Source organism: Myripristis murdjan, chromosome 19, assembly GCF_902150065.1.
Source record: "Myripristis murdjan chromosome 19, fMyrMur1.1, whole genome shotgun sequence".
Classification (NCBI taxonomy): Eukaryota; Metazoa; Chordata; class Actinopteri; order Holocentriformes; family Holocentridae; genus Myripristis; species Myripristis murdjan.
In genome coordinates this window covers 6196874-6220222 of record NC_043998.1, presented here as the reverse complement: position 1 = coordinate 6220222, position 23349 = coordinate 6196874, and the positions used below count along the sequence as shown (strand labels likewise).

At 42.0% G+C, this 23349-nt stretch overlaps 1 protein-coding gene across 1 annotated transcript; it reads left to right on the top strand.

Moving 5' to 3' along the window:
• Positions 1-9708: 9708 nt before the first annotated feature.
• Positions 9709-19138, top strand: meox1 (mesenchyme homeobox 1). The gene is made up of 3 exons (XM_030077234.1): positions 9709-10702; positions 15484-15656; positions 18453-19138. The coding sequence occupies exons 1-3, from the start codon at positions 10189-10191 to the stop codon at positions 18573-18575; spliced, it is 810 nt and encodes a 269-aa protein (XP_029933094.1). The 5' UTR covers positions 9709-10188; the 3' UTR covers positions 18576-19138.
• Positions 19139-23349: the final 4211 nt, after the last annotated feature.

Genomic DNA, 23349 nt, shown 5'->3' with positions numbered 1-23349 from the left:
CACACATGATATCGTGCCCTCCTGCGCTGCCGGCTTGACCGTGCATTGAACCCCTATAGGGTTTCACTGGTGTATGTACACACTGGGTAATTACCATAATGGGTGTTGTCACTACCAATTTAACTCACGTCATAGATATTTTGTGTCTTATCATAGTCTTGTGTGCTGTGGGTTTGACAGGCCAGGCAGTGCAATATCCCCAGCATTACCCTGACTGAACCCCTTAAGTTTTACTGCACACACGTTATCATTATATAATGGGTAATGTCACTGGCAATCTATTGCGTGTCTCAGCTTTTCTGCAGCTCTCATTATTTCCATCGCATCGATCTATAAGTCAGTATATCGGTGCGTATCGTATCTCAGTAAATGGAGGTGTTTTATTGCTGAAATTATCTTGAGTTAGGCTTCCCATTGTTGTATGACAGAGATCGACTTGGGGCCTTATTCACATCGCTTCCTGTCTCTTTCTCGTGTTTCCTATCACTCTTCACCGTACTGCATATCGCCGAGTGCAACAGTGATTGCAGTGCAGTTCCGGTGAGGAGCCAGAGTTTCCACATCTGGAGACCCATAGGCCTCCGAGTAATCACCGAGATATGATTACAATTTAGTCAAAGGAAATTTTAAAACGATAAAGGAGTTTGCGAGATTGGGAAATTGTGAAGTTGTATTTCTTATATCACTCAAAATGTGAATTAAAGTTAGAGCAAAGTTAAACTGTGACACTTGTAGACCTTAAAATTATTTTACACATTTTAAATCATGCGTTGATACTGGATGTAGTAGCTGAAATAAAAGTAATTTCTCAAAAATCTTTATTTAACTGCTTATTTTTATGGACTTTGGAATCAGCATTACTAAAATTATAATAGATCACATTATGGAGATTTGAAAAAGTAAAATGTAAATGCATTGGCAAATGTAAGCATCTAGAAACTCTTGATATTTTATATTGTCTGGCAGCCAACAAAAATAAATGTAAAGAAGATGTTTTTTTTGTTGTTGTTTTTTTTAGCATTTTGTTTCAGAACTGTGTTCACCTGAACTTGAAAAGAAAAAAATATGCTACCAAGTTCCAATGGATTATGCTAGTAATTTATTGCTTTTAATAAATTACTTTATTTTTAATTTTAATGAGTAATCTGCAATATAAAGACACATAGCTAATCCTGCAGATAACGGAGTTGTCACAAAGACAGGACAAATATTTTCCTCTCACCCTGTAAGACATCCTCCTTTGAAAATGATTCACAGAATGTCAGGAAGAGTGAGGGTGATGGAAATCCCGATAATCCGCTCCTCCTTTTAACCCCCAGTGCTTTCTGTAGCATAAACAGCATAAACTGGCAACCTTGCAAGGGGAGGCTCTTGCAGGCCTTGTTCCAGTAAATATAAATAATAAAGAAACAGCCCTGCAATATTGTGATCATAACTCACGGTCAAAAAGGAGAGGGAGATTTATACGCCTGCCTGTGTTCAAAAATACACACGCAGATTCAAATATGCATGTGCAATTGTATTTGTGCACAAACACAAGCATACGCACACATGCACAAACACACACTTGTCGGCACGAACGCACATAGCTCAGCACAGTACTTGCACTTTCATCAGTTTGCAAGCACACACACATACACACACACACACATACACGCAGGTCCACAGAGAGGCAAACAGGATGCTGCTGTTCAGATAGAACTCTCACCTCCTTCATCCTCCGGCCTTCATCCCTCCCTTCACAGGAATCAGATGTGGAGAGATAAAAAATGGAATGATGACACAATATGGAGCCACAGTGCTTCCCCACCCACATCACTATTAGTAGAATTGTAAGGAAACTGTGTATGTGTTATGCATCTGTATCCGTAAGCATGCATGTGTGTGTATGTGTGTGTGTGTGTGTGATTGGTAAATGTGACTTCATCTTTGCATGTTCTTGTGCTTGTGCTTGGGTGGATCTTCCTTTGTGTGAGTGTGTGTGCACATCTGTATCTCTATGTGCAGTTGTGGGGATATTCATGTATCTGTGTGTGTGTATGTTTGTGTGTGTGTGTGTGTGGTTGCATGCACGTGTCTGGTGTGTGTGCGCGTAGAGAGCGCCCGCCTGCTCACATGTGTTCTTGCATTCGTCCTCTTGCGTGTGAATGGCTATATTCTTACGTGCAGCCAAAACTCTCCGCAGTGGGCATAAGGGAGTCGGTGCCCCTGCACCTTGGGAGAAAAAACCCCAAGTGTTTGTTTGGTGTTTGAGGAAGTGTTAGGCCCAGTGAGCATGTTCCCTTTTGGGCTGTTTGTTAGCCGAGGCTGATCCTGACAACCCTCCAGGGAGCGCGCTCAGTAGCCCTTTTCAAAGAGTCCTGACTCCCAAAGCAGGAAGTCCAGCCCAAAGTTGCTTGGAAACAGGACGAGGCAGACAGGAAGGAAGGTAATCCATGAACACGCAATGGTGCTACTGTCCCCTTGACACACCTACACACACACACACGCACGCACACACACAGAAACGTATTCCATACCTCCCTCCTGACGCCCACACAAACAGGGGGATTCCAAAGACCCCACAGACATTTATTGTGATTTATCTTGTGTTTTGTGCCGTTAAATGGCCAATGTGATCAGTAGCAGCTGAGTGTAGATGATTCTGGTTTCCTGCATTGCGGCTGTGCGTACGTGTGTGTGTGTGTGTGTGTGTGTGTATGTGTGCGCACCTCATGCGTGCGGAGACCCTATAGGTCACAGGGAGCAGCACTGCCACAATGACAGCACACAGATCCGTGGCCAGATCTTTACCTCTTGAAATAAAGTGGAGACTGAAATCTGAATAAACTTTGGTATGTGCTTTAAAGTATGATGGATTAGAGGGTTTGTTTTTTTAAACATTTTTTTATTTTTTTTTTTTTTGATTTTTTTGAAGCTGGATTGATTTATTTGTCTCTGGCAAAAGCACAGAAGGCGCATCAGTTGCAAAACACTGGTGGGAAGCAAATGTATCTGATTTTTCTTTGCAGCAATATGCTGCATCCTGCTGCTAAGCTGTTTTGCACCAAACCTGCCTCTTAGAACAAGACGGATGGCTAGCACTTTTATATACTTCTTGGACTGGGATTTAAGGTGAATCAGTGTTCTAGATAATGGTTTACTGTCTAAAAGCATGTGACGCTGGAATACCTACACAAGGGCCTATTATGTGCTATTCAGTGTATTAAAACCATATTAAATACATATATGCATCCTTTCATGCATGAATGCCACTAATCCAATCATGTCTGAAATAAGAAAATACTTCTTGTAGTTTCTTTGGCTAAAAAAGCCACATTTTGATGGATTGACTCTAAAGTGAGCAAAGGTTCAAGTCTATTTCAGCTGTTCCAACTGAAAACCACTAGAGAGCAGTCTTCAATTGATTTTCCATGTATGAAGTATTAACGCCTACTGTGGCCCATAGATGAGAGAGTAGCTGGAACAGAAAACTGAATTAGTTGCCAGTGAAATCAATAGCCTGGCCTCCACTCTGGGACTTAGCTCACTGTGTGATGGTATTGTGGAAGGGGAGAGATTTGTTTTTGTGGTATTGTGGCAGCGAGGTAAAGATGATTTTTTCCTCTGCTGTTGTCATTGTTTTAACTTGCCTTGACATGGAAGCAAATAAAGATGTATAAGGAAAGGAAAGGCAGCATGGTTTGGGTCAGTTTGCTCTCAATTCAAGCTTTTCAGTGTGTGGGTTTTCTTTAGCGTTCAAGAACTGAAAATTTTGCGCCATAAACTGTTTCTTTTCCCCCTATTGAGAAAGAAGAAACTGTCTTCATTATTTCACTTGCAATTTCAGTTTCCAATTTGCATTAAGGACAGGACACAAGCCTGACAAATGCTTTTAACTATTAGTCAGTGACTTTCATAACTGCATGCGCATCAACATTTCATTCAATTTATGATCTGTGGCGCGATGATTCACAAGTGATATTTTGTGTTAGGCTAACTTAAATCCCTGGGTTGCAAAAACTTCACCCGGCCCTACTGTGGAAAAAATGGGAAACAGCACAGTGCTAGATGATGAGGGGCCAAAGCCATAGATAATGTGAGTTATAAGTATAATATAGCCTCACAATAGCAAAAAAAAAAAAAACTGTAGCCAACAGCTGTTTCCAATTATCTATGATTATTAGCACCTGTACCCCCCCTACACACACACACACACACACACACACACACACAAAGTTTCTACTACTCACAGACAATCAGCAGATAGTTTGCAGATTACTCCTGGTATTCATGGTGTTGCTGTAAAAATGCCATGAGCCAGTAAGTCAGACGTCCAGAGATATTCTGTTACTGTAAGAATATCTGAGGTCAGTATTTTGCAGCAGTGCCATCAGTGCCCGTGCTGAGAGAAGCCTCTGCATGCCACTGTTCATGCCAGGTCGTGCCTGTGGTAGCAAATTATGAGCTGTATGTCCTGGTAATGAGGGAAGTTGCTATAGCCTCTTGACAGGTGACTACCGTCATCTATTAACTGATTACCTCCACGTTATGGTTAGGGTTAGGGTTTTTTTTTTGTTTGTTTGTTTGTTTGTTTGTTTGTTTTTAACGTCCTGCTCTAAAGCAAAAGGCCATTGAGAAGTTCTCATGATGTGTTTGCTTTGCCAGTGATCAAAATGAGCTTGATAAATGTGTATATATGTATATATGTATATATACATATTACACACATGCCAAGAGATTTAAAAAAAAAAAATAGCAGTTTTTGGAAGTTTAAATTAATCCTTGAGGCACGTATTATCACAGAAAATGTATATCATTGTTTCACTCTTCGTCAGAAACACTCTACTATCCAAATATCTGAAGCAGAAAAAAATCAGACCACATGTCCCCGGTACTGACTGGGCCTTTTCATTTGATTTGATGTGATCAGTCTGTAATGCTGATGTTCATGTATTATTCTTTACAGTCTAGTGCTGTCTACTGGTACTGCAAAACTGTTATTTTATTTAGTCACTTAGTGAAAACATAAAAGACCTCATTTACTATACAGCAAATCCTCCAGGTCAGGAGAGCTGTATCTGAATCTGTGCAGGACAGGCAGTCAGAATGACGGTCTGATGAAAGGATCAAAAACATTTGCATTATTTTGTATATTTACTATGATAGATTTGTAAACCACTTCAGTACTAGAGAGCTACCACAATCAAAGCAAGCCAGCTAGTTGCTAACTTCCATGGTAAATTACAACCAGCAGGCCCTCACACTCCTTCAGTGCATTTGTAATAATGAAATACTTTATCTGGAATTATATTTGGTGCATTTTTGGTCAGATACAGTATCATGGCTTCACAATATGACAATGATTATGCATCTTTAGGATTTTTTTGACATATAAAGCACTATGATTAATCATACATGCCATCAGCCTTCTTAGTTTCTAAGCTTGAGTGAAGGAAGTGTTTAAGATCCTGATGTTAAATGTAAAAAATGAGAAAAACATGGTTAAAGATCCCATTCTGTTTCACTCTGACGTTCGCCACTTAGCTGTGCTTTCCTTTTAAAAGATCTAAAGTTTCTGTATAAATGCTGGTTTGGACCTAACATCAAAGAAGGTTAATCTTTAACCCCTAGCTTATATTTGGAAACCGTTTCATCAATACAAATGGGAATAAGCAAGCGGGAAGTGAATTATCGTACCAAATGATTTAACATGACTCACACAGACAGCTCTGCAACTACTGGAAGACAGCTGATGAGAACTCTGGAATATTTTCAACTTGTTTTGACTAAGGTCACATGCCATTTTGGTGAGCTTTTAGAAAATGCACAGTAATGGAGGCTAAACTACTACTGTTCCTGCTCGATGCTGTGGCTATGTCTGCACTTTCTGCTGCCAGCTTTCGTCCGCTTGTTTTGCCAGCCGGATGTCCATCTTCTTCAACCACCCCTGGCTCATTCTTGAGGTGTCCAAAAAGCCCCAATTCTGCTGATTGAGGGCACTTTTTGGTAGATGCAAGGCTGGAATGTTGTTTCACTTTGTCATTTCCATGGCATGCCTCCCCTCTTCCAACAATAACCCCCACGCAAACACACACAACCGTCATGATTCACTGTAGCGAAGTTTTGACAGGTGCCGTTTTGTGTAAATGCGGACAGCACAGACCACTGTAGACATAGGCACACATAATTTGTAAAATGCTTCCAGATCGAGAGCCATGATGCTTTGAAGTGTGGTTAAATGTGGCATCAGTTAATAGCTGCAACCTTTATACAGTATTGACATGATAATAATAATTATTACTGCGATACAAGCCACATTACTGCAGGGGAAATGATTTTGTCTCCTTATTTGCAGTTTTGACTGTCCTCAGAACTGTGTCAAAGGGATTTTCAAAGCTAAATGCATGATGCGATTTGGCTCTTGACCACACCAGCAGGGGTGAAACCCGCCAGTAGTTTTGTATATTCGCTCCTAGATCTGTATGTCAAGCAGATAGGAGAAGATAATGGCCTGATGGAAATAAACTTTGCTTTTCTGTTGTATCTCATTTAATTCAAAGGGCTTGTTACTTTTCTCCTTATCTCTATCTATCTCCTGTTCTTCCTTTCCTAACTTTCCCAGCAGGCCCCCGAAAATTAACCTCTCAGTAACCCCCTCTCTCCCCAGGACAGTAGCGGAGATAAGGGGCCGAGGCTCCCACAGTCCAGTAGGACCCAGGTAAACGTGGGGTCATGGGGGGTCGCCCTGTCAGACAGGGGAGACTGATGGAGGGCCCTAATCCTGCCAGTGTCATGAAGATGGATCAGATGAAAACCCACACAGACATGCTCCTATGCATGTGAGCACACCCGCACACACACACACACACGCACACATGCATGCAGAAATTTATATGGTACAGAATCAGAATTTTGATACACACATGCACAGATGCACACGGCTACATACATATATTCTTTGTTTATTTCTCTTTCATTTTCTCTCTGTCTCTTTCTCTCTCACACACACACACACACTCACTCACACACACACACACACACACACACAGTGGTAGACTGACAGAGACAGGTTGGCGGAGGGGAGAGGGGAGATGTGACTCATGTCCAGCTCATTCATCTGCAGCCCGTGGTGTGTATGAGTGAGAGAGAGTGCACATGCACACCAGCAGGCCTTTTCTCGGACAAACAGACTTTCTCTTATGCAAACATGGGCTTAGCTGGTCATGCACAAGTGAATGCACATGTACTTGCATGCACACACACACACACACACACACACACACTGCCCCAGTGTTAGACATTGGGCAAAACATTGAGAGCAGTTGTGATTCATCTTCAGCTCAATATTGTCTTTTTTGAACTGGACCAAATCTCAAATCTTGATTGAATTTACACAATCCACATAATCCATTTAGTCTGTGTAATGTGCAAAACCTGTGAGGAACTTTCTCATATGCCCACACACACATTTTCTCAATTATTCACCAACACAGATACACAACCACATAAACACCCTCTCTCAATCGCTCTCTCTCTCAATCAAACACACACATACACAAATGCTCCCACTCACTCATAAACACGTTTTCACAGTGAGCACACATGCAGACACACACACACACACACACACACTTTAATTTATACTGACACACAGATGGCCCCTGGTCTGACCACAAATGCAGTGTAACCCCTGCTCCCTGTGGTGCGGCCAGGGCTCAGACTGCCAGTAAAAGAGAGGGATGCTTCATGGCTCAACAATTCGCTGGGTAAATGGAAAGGGTTTGGTGTGTGACCTCAAACACTCTCTCTCTGTCTCTCTCTCTCTCTCTCTCTCCTTTTCTCTCTCCTTCGCTGGCTGCAGGAGTGCAGGTCAACTTTTAATTTTGTTGGCTGTCTCTTTCTCATATTTTCTTTTGCTCTCTCTCTCTCTCTCTCCCTCTCTTTGTCTCTCATTTCTTGCATTACTTTCTATTTTTTCCTTTCTCTTCTCTTTGGGACTGTGGAGGAGTCACCATTGAGGCAGAGGTCTGCTCTTTCTGTTCTTCATTCTTCTTTATTTTGTTTCTTACGCTCTCTTTTTTGACACATGCTCTCTTGTTCTTGAGTGAATTAGTAGTGTCTTGGGGGGGAAAGTGAGTTTTTAGGTGACTGTGAGGGGAAACTGTGAGATGCCTCGTCAAATCTCTCCCGAAGTCAAATTCTCTCAACATATTTTTCTTACTCGTCCCTCTTTGTTTAATCCCTGTCTTTGCTCTCTCGCTATGATGAAGTCACCAGTGGAAGTGGAAACCCACTTCCCTCTCTTTAAGATCCACTCTATCTTTCCATTTCCCTTATTTTCTCTCTCATTTGCTTTTTTTGGGTCTTGTTTTCTCCTGCCCTTGCTGTCTTTTTCTTGCTTTCCCTCTCTCGCCTCTTTTTCCCCGTCTTTCTCCTCCTCTCTTTCTGTCTCTGGAGGTGAGATCCTCTTCCCCTCCTGTCTGAGAGGTCAGGAGCAATGTGAGGACACAGAAGGAAGGCAAACCTCAGCTCACAAATATGAGCAGAATGAAGAAAAACTGCATTTCTGTAAAGTGCGGTTCAGTGGGTTTATTGGGTAACGGATATGTTGAAATCGAGTCTACAATTCGGTTTAGCCAAAAAGTTTTAGTGGTATTAGAGACATTACTTCATTGGGAAGTGGATTTTATCATAAGCAGCCTGTCCAGTGCGAGATTAAAAAACAGAGATCAGAAAATTGAGTAATTACATACATACTGATCCAAATGCAGTTGATCTGCATGTGATTGCTCCATCACCCACAATTACTACTACTATGACACCCACAATAAGATACTGCTGCTTATTTTCTCAGACATAATTATTAAGACTAGCTCCACCCACCATTACACTAAAGTATCACTGCTGCAATAATTATGTACTGACAAAGATTAAAATCCCACACTCACAGTTTTTCTGTCAGGAGAAAATATTGGCTTGTATTTTTGAAATATAGCTCTGAAATTCCATATTCTGTTTCACTAAAGTAAAAAAAAAAAAAAAAAAAAAAAAAAACCTCCAGAGGTGTGAGAGCCTGCGTAGCCAATATCAAATCCAGCCGTGCTATCACCTCAATGTTAAGTAGAGTCCAGCCAGGTGGATTTGGGTGTGTAACATTCTCTCTCTCTCTCTCTCTCTCTCTCTCTCTCTCTCTCTCTCTCTCTCTCTCTCTCACACACACACACACACACACACACACACACACGCACACATGCAGACACAACGCACATGTGCTTGTATGTCATAAAAAAACAGCCCAAAAGAAAGAAAGACTTTTTAGATTGGAGAGGACAGACAGAGATCAAGGGTGCAGAGTGAAAGGGTGAGGGTTAACTTTCCTCCAAAAGGGTGTCAAAAATGGGACTAAATTGGGTGTCAGAAAGCGCTAAGGAGCTGAAATGAGCCGGGGTCCCAAGCTCCCATGTGGGTGGGTGCTCGCTTTATATTTTACAGACAATGTCCCTTTAAAAAGCCCCGCGTCTGGAAAGCCCATTAGATGTGCATATAAAATTTCCCCCGTGATTAATAGTTGATGAGGCAGGGTTGGTCGGAGGGTACTACCAACATGTGGCCGGCAGGGCTCCTCCTCTGCAATCTCACGTTACACTCCATAAACTTGCCACTCTTTCCCACCTATGCGTTTAAAAAGGAGGAGGGATCACTTGTCAAGAATGCCTTAGAAGAGTTGTGAAAACAGCCAGCCAAGAAGGGGAGTCATGCAGTTGCGGATGCAGCTCTCACACCAAGCCACAAGCCGGCCAGATCAGTCAGAGAGAGTGGGTGTGTGAGAGAAAGAGAGAGGGAAAGTGTACGTGAGCGTGTCCGTGTGTGAGTGTGTGAGGACCAGAGGCTCCAAAGGACGTCACACACTCCCAGAGAGAGAGGGAAGCACGCTGCCACAGGAAGGTGTCCATCCTCACACATTCTGGGCTGTGGAAGAGTCAACAAGTCAACAGCCAGTGATCGAAGCCCAGTGAGTATCCAGAGGTGGATGAAGTGAGGCGATGATGTACTTTTAGTGAAGTGGATATTTCTCAGCACTGCCAAAAACTCAGCATTTTCCCATCCTAGCTCTCTGAGGGGGGCATCCAACTCCTCAAGTAGGAAAAGGCGTGTGATCCACTGAGAGACTATCCGAAGGTTTGTGAAGTGTGTGTTTGTACCGCTATGGATCAGCCAGCCAGCAGCTGCATGCGGAGCGCCCATCCCAGCAGCCCCATCTGGGGATGCATGAGGAACCCTCACTCGGGGGTCCCGGGGGCCGGTCTCCAGTCGCCCTACCAGCAAGCCCCCTTCTCCCTGCACCAGAAGCCAGAGTTCCTCGCCTACACAGACTTCTCCAGCTCCTGCCTGGTGCCGACTGCGCCGCATGCAGCCTACCCCCGCGACGACAGACTGTACCAGGAGAGCCACACTCCACCGGGGGGCTACCAAAGAGCTGACTGGCAGTTTAACCCCTGCGAGACGCGGGTGAGAGGGCCTGAGGCCTGCCCGCCGGTGGCCCCAGCAGCAGTGGGTGGCGGGGGCGGAGGGGTGGGGGTAGGGCCAGAGATGGACAGTGTAGGTGCAGAAAGGCTGCCAGGGGCTGTGCCAGGGTGCCTGGAGGGGGAATACTCGCCCCAGAGCGTGGCGTCGGCCGACTCAGACAAGAAGAGCTCCAAGCGGAAGAGAGATGTCACAGGTGAGTCATGGTGCGCTGGGATTGATGGGGGTCAGTTGGGGTATGATGGTTTATGGGAAAAGGAGAGCTTTAGTCACATCCAAAATCTCATCACAGGAGTCTTACAAAAGCAAGCAGTACAGTAATAAAATGCACATTTGGGAGTGTTAAAAATGAGAGCGGACATTCCTCCTTTTCTACTGTATGTTGATGTATGTCATGGAGGAGAAAATATTGAGGAAAGATGTGGAGGAAAGATGTGGAGGAAACATGGGTATGTGCCAGGGAAGCTGTGCAACTACTACTCTGGCAAATGTGAGTTATTTACCTGGGTTACAAAGTTAAAAAAAAAAAAAAAAAAAAAAAAGTGAGTCCACAAGGCAACATATATTTTCCATCACATTCTTCAAGCAGACCTCTACAAATAATTGAGGTTAGTGTAAAATCAGTGTAAAATGATACCATTATCTACTGTGCCATGACAAATTGAGCAAAAGTTGAACATTTCCCAGCGCCCATTCATCTGTGCCCTGTGTCTCAGCTGGCAGGGATACAGCATCTCTGTTTCTGCTTCCTCACTAAGTTGGTCTTAAATCAGCACCCTCACCAGAAAGCTATGCGAAAGGTGAGTAGGTGACAAGACTTTTGTGTTCAAGACACACACTTAGACCAGCAGTTGCATCCTCTTATTGTTCAAAAGGCTGAAATGATTACCGAGACATCCGAATTTCTCATTACTCCCTTGTATCCTTTCAAGTAGACCATTATTATATAGCAGCAGGGCCACTTTGGAAGTGTGTTATCAGTTTTATGCTGGTCAAAGGTTTTGGGCATCACAGGTGCTTAAGATGGCATTCAATCAAACTCAAAAAAGTACTAAGAATCAGTATCTGAATTTGCTATAGTAATTAGTATTAATGTCAGGACTATTAACTAAAACTAGTGTAAAAAAAAAATACAAAATAAAGAGATCCTGTAAAAAAAATTCTTTCACATTTCTATATTTCAGGCACACAGGGATTGAAATGTTAAGCTGCAGCAGTGAACAACAAGTGAACTAAATTAAGACGCCAAAATCACTGAAATTACAGCTATTTCAGACGACTCTGTACAAGTACTGCCTTTAGCTAAAAGCACCGTTTGCCATAATGAATCAACGTAACAACATATCCTTATGAGGTTAGGCCCATTGTGAAAACTGAAATGAAAAGCAGTGTGTGCTTTTGAATTACTTAGCAATTTATTCCCTTCATCATATTTCATAATTACTGATAGGACGCAAAAGCAAACCGTCTGGAAACTTGGGGTACAATAATTCCTTAACGTTTCATGTGTCATAAACTGGCTCACAGATGTCACAAAGACTAACAAAGATTTCAAAAAAGATGGAAGGAAATGTTTATATTTATCCTGCTTTTTCGGCGTAAAGTTGAAATACTGTCAGTTTTACCCTGGCTGGGTGAAAATAAAAACTGTGTCCAACACATCTGGAACAAGCATCTTTTTCAGCCATGGAAACCCAGCGAGGCTTTTCTAAAATTAGGAAAGTTTCAAGATAAATGAATAACACAAATCACTGTTCCTTTGTTTCCAAACGGCTCATGAGGACGCAAAGTCATGTAATGAAACTGACACTTAAAACCGTGTTATTTAGCTGGCACACTTATCAAGGACAATTTACAACAAGTCTACAGTGGGGAATTTCATGGAATCTCTAAAGCGGTGTTAGGGCTTGAAGAAATTATTTTGATGGACTTATTTAAAATGAGATTTGTGTCTGGCGTCAAAAGATTGTTCCTGTGTTGGACGTTATTTTCAAGTCTTACTGTTTTGCTCCATAACAGCTCAGAAAGTGCTGGGTAACTTATCACTCACTGAGCCTCGAATTTAACTTATATACATTTTCTTGTAATTGTTTAAATATTAAGATTTTTTTTCATGGCTTTGTCCTGAATGAAAAAATTAGGTTTATACTAAGGATAATTTGCAAATACTACTTGACCTGCAACAGACACAGGCCTTCAGATTTAATTGGGGGGAGAGCACAGATTCCCTCTCTCCCTCTTACCTTATTGTAACCTCCACTCACTACAGTGAAAACATGCCAGACCACGTCTGGTAAAATCACTTGCCTGTGAGCCCACTTTTTACATTCTTATCCATTGACATTTTCCTGTCGTTAAGCCGTAACACAATCTCCCACAGAGTATATGCAGCATGTCTGACCACTACATCGCTTCTTGGTTTCAGAAAGAACCATTCAGCCCTGTATTGTCTAGTCTGTAGAATAGCATGCACTGGGAAAATGGCCTGAGGGCATTCACAACACAGACAGAGCTGCTATACAGTGTGCTTGTACCTTTTGTGTGTATTTATACTAATATGGTAATGTGGCGCACTTAAAGTGATTTTATAAAAACCTTAGCAGGGATTGGTTATGCACTTACAAAGACTGTCAGTTAATCTCAGCCAGTAATATGAATATATCAGTTTTAATATGAAATAACTTACTGATCCCAAATATGTCATCAGTGCGTTGATGTGAATATTCCTCTAAAAACAAATTTTACTGCTGATCAATGTTCTTTTTAATCCTGTCTACCTCTAATATAGTCTCTAATCCATAACATATGTTATTAATGATAAATACTTTAAAACAAAATCATGTATGCATCGCTCTGACACAAAAGCAATTCACTTTTGCTATAAATTAAACATCGTAAGTCATTTCGAAACCCCGGCTTCTGCTTTTACGCACACAAATTATGTGATCTATCAAACTTGTAATTTTCGCCTGGGGTTTTTGCTTTAAAACAATCACTAATTTACAACGGCCTTAATTCAGTCCTGATGAAGACAAACTACTTTTGCACCATCTACCCAGAAAGGCACCAAATGCTGTTTGTCTGTGGGACCCTGCTGGGTGCAGAAGCTTAGTCCCCGCAAGTTTACGGCCTCTGACTGTGCAGGATATTTATTGGGGGCCTGTTTAGTGACAGCCAGTGTGTGTGCGCCCACTAAATATGTCCTGCCAGGTGTTCAGCTAACCAAACCTGCTCAGCACAGTTCCAGACCAGGCCTGATCAGGCTGGGCCATGCCTGCACACTTAGAGCATAGCGTCATTAATGGCACGTAGATGGAAATAATAAGGGTTTTTCGACATGAAACATGGGCCACAGGTACACTGGCAGTTCTCTCTCTTAGAGGCACGTTCATGCACCCATTCTCAGGCACGTGCACAAACACACGCACAAACAGACATACGTGCATAAACACATGTGTCTGGATCTGCCCAGTCACATCTGGACCAGGTACTGCAGTCCATTTCACATTCTGGCCCGGCACTCTGGCAAGCAGCAGGAAAAACTTCTCACTTTGACAAATTAGAACCATTTTCTAGATATTACATCAGCTGTGAGTGTCGCTACCAGTGCACAATTATTACCCAGGCTCATTCCTTTTAATTCACAGGGGAGATTTTACAGACACTTATTTTAAATAGCATTCAGTTATATTCATAATGATGAATTAGAGTGTGAATTCTGCTATTACTGATGAAATATGCAGGCACAGGATTTTATAAATCTTGATAATAAAATTCACAGCCACTGTCATATGAAATCTTGGAACATGCAGACAGGTTGGATCACATGATGACAAAGTTATCACTGTTCCACCAGGCGCTTCAGCACAGAAACAGAAGTCAGTGTCATTCATATCGCATTTACTGGTCAGCCCATTTACAGCCCACCACAGCTTTCATAGAGATATCTCAGTGAGTGTATTTTCCGTTGTATGTGGGTATTTGCTGTCAGGTAGTGATGAGTTAGTGTGTCTCCCCTGGGCGCTCCAGGGGGAAACCTTCCCGGAGACACACACACACATACACACACACACACATGCATACACACAGAGCGCTCAGAGCTGGACACATCCGCGCCTTTGTTCTTTTGTTAGAGGCTTTAACGATGTTCCGGCGCATTCCTCCCCTAACTCAGTCCCTCTGTGGCCTGGTTTGGTGGCCCCTGGGCAGCGCTGATATGTGTTCACACACAGCCACACACACTCACACACAGCCACACACATAGCAATGCATGTACAAATGCAGGTGCCTGCCTATGCAGACATAAACAGACAAATAAAAGCAGGTATACATAGATACAAACGCATACACACACACACATATGCACACACACACAGACTGCAGGTGAACTGGGCTCATGAGGGCAGGCCAGGGTGGTCTCTTTTTAAAGTGGTGGTTTCAGTGTTTACTATATGAGGGGCCTCCCACTAAAGATCCTTTGGAGTTGTGGTTTGTTGGTTGGCAAGGTCCTTGAGATCTGTGTAATAGGCTACTAGAGGCTGGTCACAAAACGGCTGAGGAGCTAATTCAAATCAGATTAGTCACTCAAAAAATAACAAAGGATTCAGCTGGCAGGATAACCATGACATATCCACTTAAAAAGAACAATAAAGTTGAATCTGTTGACAAAAGCTAAAATTTAATGTATTAAATTTGTAAAGACCTGTCCAATAAATAATTTGTTTATCATATTTTATTCTAGTTAATAATATAATCTGTATGGAACAAACCCTAGTGAATAAACCTTGTAAAATTGTGGTTTGAACACTGGTTCACTGTCAGTGCTAAGATGTGTGCTGCACATTTCCACTGTCTCCTCCGGATCATTTTAACTCTTCACATAGCCAGGAGAGACGGCTGGTGCAGATACTTTTCCTTTTCGCCGCAGACTACACCACAAATTGCACATAACGCGTCTCTGTCCGTGTCGCTCTCCAGACATCCAGGACTCCAGCTTTAAGGTGGACTCCAGCTGCAAAGCCAGGAAGGAGCGCACAGCGTTCACCAAGGAGCAGCTGAGGGAGCTGGAGGCAGAGTTCACCCACCACAACTACCTAACCAGGCTCCGCCGCTATGAGATCGCTGTCAACCTGGACCTCACAGAGAGACAGGTATGCCACGGTTCCCGCAGGCATGTTTCCCAGTAGGGCAAACATGCACAAATCATTTCTTACCTACTCCTCTATTCATTATTATGAAAGATCAAATCTTTGTTTTTATTAGTATATTTATCAGATGAGAGTAAGTGTCTCTTAAAATAGTGCATATCTGATTATGGAATTGACTGCTCATTTATGGCAGCTAGAGGCATTGTGTGCTCCAACAAAGCAGTCATCCCTTACGTGTACATTTATAGCATATATCACTGGCTATGGTCATATTTAAATTATAATCACCTGTTTTTTGGGTTAAGGATATTTTCCCCCTTTTTCCAGTACAATGACATGCAGCTTTAATGAGTGGGTGGCAGATACAGACATGATGAAACAGAGCTAACATTTGTAGATGCTTCTGGATGAATCCCCAGTCTGCCTGTCAGGCCCGGTGTCCCAGCTCCTCCTAATGAGGCCACAGTGCCACAGTGACCACACATACTGCGGTCTGCTCCCAGATCTATTTCCCAGGCCTCTGGAACACACACACACACACACACACACACACACACACACACACAAAATGCACAGAGAGACATGTGCAGACCCACACCCTCGCAGCGCACACAGACACAGCCAGAGAGACACGCTGAGCCAGGATCCATCTCAGCTCAGGGCTCCAGGGTCCCACTGCAACTCGGCAGCTTTTTCCAGCTCATCCTACATGTCTTGGCGCTTTGCCGGGCCTTCAATCAGGCATGATGAGCAGGCAAACTCAGAGAAGAAGAGGTTATTATAAATAGTGTGGGAACAGATCAATCTAAGTCCCAGAGTTGCTTAGTGGGATGCACAGAGGTCACCCACAGCGGCTGAGAATTAGAGCGCAGAGGTGCAATGATCGTTACACTACAGTCTGTATTTATGTTGGCAGTTTACATACATTTATTTCAAAGGTACACTATGCAAAATTGTGTAGGGTCAGTTGAAGTTAGAACCCTTTAGACTCAACTCACAAAAATGTGAAATAATCACAGTCTGTCAGTCAGTCTGACCGTGACAACCAAATACACTCAACCATCAAATTATGCCCTTATTCCACAGCTTGCCCCTTTAAAACTGTCTCCAACATCCATAACACCTCTATAACAGCTTTATAACAGCCAGATTTTACAATACAATATAAAATATTATAAAATACTTTAAAATGACGCTGTACACCTGCTATGTCATGAATGAGATAAGTAAAACTTTTTTGTTCAGTTCAATTCATTACAGCACTACTTTATTTATCTTGAATGGGACAGTTCAGAGCAAGCAGTTGCAACCAGTGAAAAGAAAAGGAAAACAGCATGCAATATCATACACATTTAAACAGAGTAACAAAATAAAAGGTTAAAAGGCTGTATATCTAGATTAAATCTTAATACAAGCTAAAGAAATGGACAAGAAGGTTAAAAAGGCTAAACCTGCATCATTTCAAAATACTAGTCTGGAGCTGTGCTGAGACAAGAGGCGCAAGTACATTGTTAATCTATATACTGGCTAAAGTCAGCATATGCTTAGCATGAGCACCTGAATTCACTTAATGAAAGCTGACATTAAGGATTGAATCAGTATTCGTGAATGTGTCGTATAGCCAACATGACTGGCTTTTACAGGTGTTATAAATGAGTTATAAGCCAGAGTTCATGCGGTGTGTTTGACATCTTGAGAACGGACTTAAAAAATGTGCATACTGCAGTTTCTGTCTGCAATCCTTCTTTCCTGTCACCTTCTTCAAGTTTAGGAAGTGTGTGTTTTTGCTGCTATTCTTGGCTAGATGGTTACAGTGTGATATCATACTCATTTCAGAGCAGTAATACAGCTGAGCGCAATCCGCTGCGAGTAAACCTACTTCCTGTGTAGGCCGACATCCTGATAGTTGACTCCCGCGACCTACTGTCCATATGATACTCTCTGACTGCATGTGGAGGGATTTGTGAGCCAAGACCAAGTGCTTTGTATTGCCTACTCATTCTCCTTACAAGGCAAAAGCAAACCAGGCCAGTTTTCTATGCTGCGTTGTGAGATTTGAGGGGGATGATTTGTCTATTTTTCTTGCTGACCACAGTGTACATTTTGTTCAAAACTGCAAAAGCACAGATAAAACTCTGTCCAAGAGTCAGGGAGACAACAAATGAAATGATCATGGGTTATTAACTCAAACGCATACTGTATCTAACTGTGCAATCCACACTGTTTCTGCTGCAAATTCTCATGTGGTGAAAAATTACATTCTGCCCTTCGGGTATGATCCATGTGAATGCTCGCGAATTATCAAGCGTTATTTGATACACCAACTGTCATAAGTGCTATGTATTGGTTTGTAGTATTTATAGTATCCATTTGGATTTGTATAGCGGGAACATAAAGCAACAAAACTCATTTATCCCCGAGCCCCTTTTCATGTAATTTTTATGTGCTGAAAGTTTCTTCCTGAACAAATCTGCCAAGAATAAGATGTAAAAGACTTAATTCTTTCTTATCTTCAGTGACATATAGTGTCATAAATTGGTTTTAAACTCTTTGCTGATTTAAAAATGTTGGGGAAAACCATTAAACAAACTCTTTTCCTAGATATAGAGTCTTTTTTCTAAAAAAAAAAAAAATAAGACTTATAATTTAGCTGTACTGTGACAGGCAATCATGTTAGCAAGTATGTGACCAAGGGACTCGTTCTAAGAGCATGAAATGCTCTTACTCTCAGCAATGAGAGGCCTTTGTGTGTGATATTATAAACTCTAAAATAGTGTTTCCTCTGTTTGTGTTGTCCAGGTGAAAGTGTGGTTCCAGAACAGGAGGATGAAGTGGAAGAGAGTGAAAGGAGGACAGTCGACCTCGCCCAACGACCTGGAGAATGACGACATAGACTCGGCTGCTTCGCCCAGCTCCGAATGAACAAAGGACCAGCGTTGTGAAAAGGAGATGCGGACGGCCTCTGAGACAAAGAAAGGGAGGTCAACTGGACACCAGTGCAGCACAATGTGCTTACAGTTACATCCTTGGAAAGTTGGCTGCAGGAATAAAATAATTCTAGAGACTTGTCACCCCAGGAAAAAACACTGGGTAATTCCATTTGTGTTTTGTGTTGTAAATAATGTATGGCTTAGTTGATTGATGTCCGTATTGAACTCCATTTTGACACACCAGTGACAAATGCCCTGTTTGAAATCCTGACTCTTGTAGCATTAACCGTGGTCAGAGATTAGAGATGATAGTTCGCTATAATGGCAAGTCTCTGCTCATTCGGTGCTGCAGAGCAGTGACAAATTCAATGCAATAGCTTTTAGGCCAGCGATGACATATCAGACCATGATGTGATTGTGTTTGAGTACATCCCCTTTGGTTCCCATATCGTAATCATGGCCTTTGACGCTTGACTACAACCACCTGCGAAAACTCAAACTCCACAAGTGCTGCCAAACCATAAGTGCCTCCAAATCTGATTTTTTTTTTCATTTTGTCAGTTTTTTTCCTAGAATATAGTTTTTCTGTCAAGCAAGTTTTTTTTTTACCATTCTTTTTTTCTACATTTTGAATGCTATTGATAAAACACAGATGTTGCCTATCTCTGCAAATAGAATAAATCATCTGCACAAAATGGGGAAAATATCTTGATAATTTCTTCCACCCACAACAATTGAGTTATGATTTGACAGTAGGTAAATCTGTAGTCTTGGCCGATGCTTTTGTCATGTGTAGACTTTTTGGTCAGACATTATGACTACAATCCCCAAGAGTTGAGAGAAAAATGACCACTGGGTTGCTGCCCACAGAAGAATACTTTGCTTTCATCTGCTTTTGATGTCAGTAGCCAACATAAAATATTATAAATCATGTGTGCATATGTGTGTTGGTGTGCGTATAGGTGCGTGTGTGCGCGCGAGTGCTTGCATGTCCCTTCATGCATGCAAAAGCCCCTGTGTGCATTTGTGCATGTGCCTGTGTGGATCCATTTCCTCACGTAGAGTGAAGGCAGTTACACATCCCAGTAAAATCTAATATTGTGAATCCCTGGAACAAAACCTTATCAGAAGGGTTTCCATGGCCTAATGTGTAATATGGGTGTCCGTGACATGAAATTACTTTAGAGCCCCTGCAAAAAAAAAAAAAAAAAAGAAAAAAAAAGAAAGAAAGCACCGTAGAAAATCCCTTCCAATGACGTTGGGGTAATTATCTTCATTAATACCTCATGCAGAGGTGGGATATCCCAGAGGTCAGATATGAATCAGCCCTCATCAACGCCCACCTAGATCCTTCTTATTGGCCCATAATCCTTAAGGATGTTTTCATAGTGGCAAGTGGTCTCCTCTGGCCCCGGTGCAGATCATTCTGATTGGTCTAAATTGACCTGACATGCACTGACAAGGCTATAAGTAGACCTGAGTGAGTGTGAGTTTGAATAGGAACATTCACTTTTGCACAAAATCACTGTCATACCAATCAGCTCACAAAGGGCCATTAACCTGACAAGGTGGAGTCGGGCTCCAAGAGCTGAAGCATTTGGCCCCTGCACGTTATTTTCAACGGAAGCATCTGGATGGGGCCAATTTGATCTCAACCTGAGTGGAACCTAGACAAACCCACGCACAGGGCCCCTAGGACCAGAGGAGAAAAAAAGAGCTCGCTGGCTGACCACTTGCGTATGATGGAAAAGGGAAATAATAGGTGGGTATGGGTGAAAAGACGGCTTCTCAAGTACAGGATGTTGTTGTAGCAGGTAGCCAGTCATCCAATTTCCTGCTTCCCAAAGAAAACAAGAGCCAGAGCATAGGAGTCCCGGGACTTACAATGGTGGGCCTATGCTCTGGCTCAGGTCGGCCAAACAAAGCCTTCAGAGGTTACTGCCCTTTCTGTTGGTCTGCAGGGACGGGATGGTGGGAGGTGGGGATGGTCGTCCCACACATACACACACACACACACACACACAGAGTAAGGGTCAAGTGTTACTGTACGTCTGACCCCTGTGGGCCCCTGCTGCAGCTGCTGGGGGTGAAATAACTCCAAACCGATCCTTTGCCTGTTTCCCCCTCACTCAGCCTCTATTAGGGGCTATTATTGTATTAGTGGTAATAGTAGTCAAAATAAACCATGTCCAATTGTAATGATAGTATTAATATCAGCAGTGTAAACCAATGAAACTGGAATGTTGTTCTTTCACCATAGAGGTTCCTTTAAAAAGCACAGGGGTGGCCAAATTTATGGATTAGATTTAATTTGATGGTACTGTGATTGTGGGATGTACAATCTTGCCAAAACACCCAAGTAGGTCAAATTTGTAGGTTTCCCTTTCACTTATCAAGGTAAATGCTTACCAAGAAAGCAGTTCATCCAGGGAGTAAAAACATATTTTCTTACCCTGTCATTAATCTCGTACATCTTTGTTACGTTTCTATTGATTTAACTTGCTCTCGGGACTTTGAAAAGCAGTGTAGGAGTACAAGTTTATGCAACACAGATTGCTAAGAATACAGTTATGAGTTAAGTTGACCGTGGCACAGAAATAAAGGGCTGCGGCTGCCACCAGAAATAATAATGGGGACTGTCCCAGCAATGTCTCCTCAGCAGTGATTTTAAAAGCAGATTCAGCTGCAAGAAACATTCTTGAAATAGCTCCGGATTCAACACTCAGTGAATACAACCTTTTTTGTGGGCAAAGCTCAATAAAAGCAGTCATAAGAAAACATTTGTCAAAGCTCAGAGCAGTTGGTGACTTCACCCTCAACACTCAACAGCATTAGTCTTAAAATGGACTCTGAACATACGGAAGATATTGCCACTGAACGGCCAGCTTAAAAGAGAACGCAGCCAAGCGCTCTATTTAAGTGAGGGGGCTCTCAACCAAACCACGGCACCGGCGCTACGCTAAAAATGTTGCATTTGTGGAGAAATGCGACTTGTGGTTACACGGGCAGCTGCACTACACCATTTCCATTTAAACACATTTCCAGTTATGAATCATTCATCTGGATATAAGAGTATTAATCAAAAATGTAGCATGAAAACTGTCATTAACCTCAAAATGATTCCAAAATACTTAACATCACAGACTCTATATAGTCACTGGAAAAAAAGGACAGAGTATTTTTTTCTCTCTTTCTTTCGAGATAATGCAACCCTTTAATTGTGTTATTAGCACAAAGAAAGAAATTCTCTCTCATGTGAGGCCGAGCCAAATTTCAGGACAATTTTAAACTATTTTTCGCAATAACTGTAATTTTCCAGATAGTACGCAGAAGTCAGTAAAAGGAAAAATATGGGTGAGAGACAGTGAAGGGGTGACATGCAACACAACTTATAAGCCCGGCTTGAACCCTTGACATTTCAAGAATGCACTTTCACCTGCTGAACCACCAAGACAGCCTTCAATACCTTTATTTTGAAAACCCGGTGCTCAACCTCAGCTCCAGCTATGGGCGGGAAAGCACTTGATGGATAGCCGGAGGTGTGAAGGTCAGCTCTACAAGAAGCGGCCGTAGAAATTAAAGCATGTCCTACAAGGCTGTGAGCCTCTGCTGCGTGAGCTCCATCTGAGGCAGCAGCTCACTGGTCACATCAAAGATCCCCCTCCTACCAGCCTGACAGGCAAATACGGAAGGACACCGCTGTGAAAATATAAGATAGTGAGAGTTATAACAACATCATGATGTGATAATGTTGTAGGGCTGAGTGTTGGAAGGAAGACTGAGAGGCCGGTGTGTGTATGGTGTGTGTAAGGCAGTCTGTTGCTTTGTGAGTGTGTTGCATCTGAAACTGCTAAAAATAAAAAGACAAAAACATCATAGAATTAGTTTTTAGATTAGAAATTAATATCTCCCTGTTGATATTTCATGAGTTACATTTAGTTTCAAAAATGGTTCATGGAAAAAAAGTAATGTTACTGTATCAGTTAAGATATATTATTATTATTAATAATAATAATAATATTCTCATCATTATCATCAATAATACTAATAATAATACCAATAATAATAATAATAATAATAATAATAATAATAATAGTGTTACTATTATTATTAGTCATAGTAGTAGTAAAACCAGAGTTCCACAAAGTGCTTTACATGTTGTTTTAATAGCACAAATAATAAAATTAGGGGAGAACAGTCAATAGATTAGGAGAGAAGAATTAAAGTGAAACCTTATACAACTGACATGTCAGCATTCACACATATATTTTTGACATTTCACATTGTTTTGTAAATGGTTTGGGTAAGTGACAGCCAAATTTGTGAAATACACTCTAAGTGAAAGTGGACAGTGTAAGCAAATACAGTAAAATTTAATAAAATTAAAATTAAATTAAATAAGGCCTGTCTCACCCATGCTATATTCAGCATAAAACACAATCTTGAGAGTGCTTGACATAAATGTCAGACCTGTCTCCTGCACATTTCATATAGCATTTTCATTCTGTCTACTGTTATTTCTCATCCTTTCTGATCTGACAGTAAGGATCTGTCCCAGACATGTATGTCTCACCTTGCTGAGCACTGCCAAGTAACAGACAAAAGTACGCTGGGTTTTGTCAAATGAAATGCACTCAGGAGAAACCTAATGTAACAAGACTGTTCTCGATTTCCCCGGCCTTCTCCTCTGCCCTCCTCTGCAATAATCCCTCGTCCAGTTGCTTGCAAAGAGGCAGGGAAAAATGGACATACATCCTCCCTTTCTT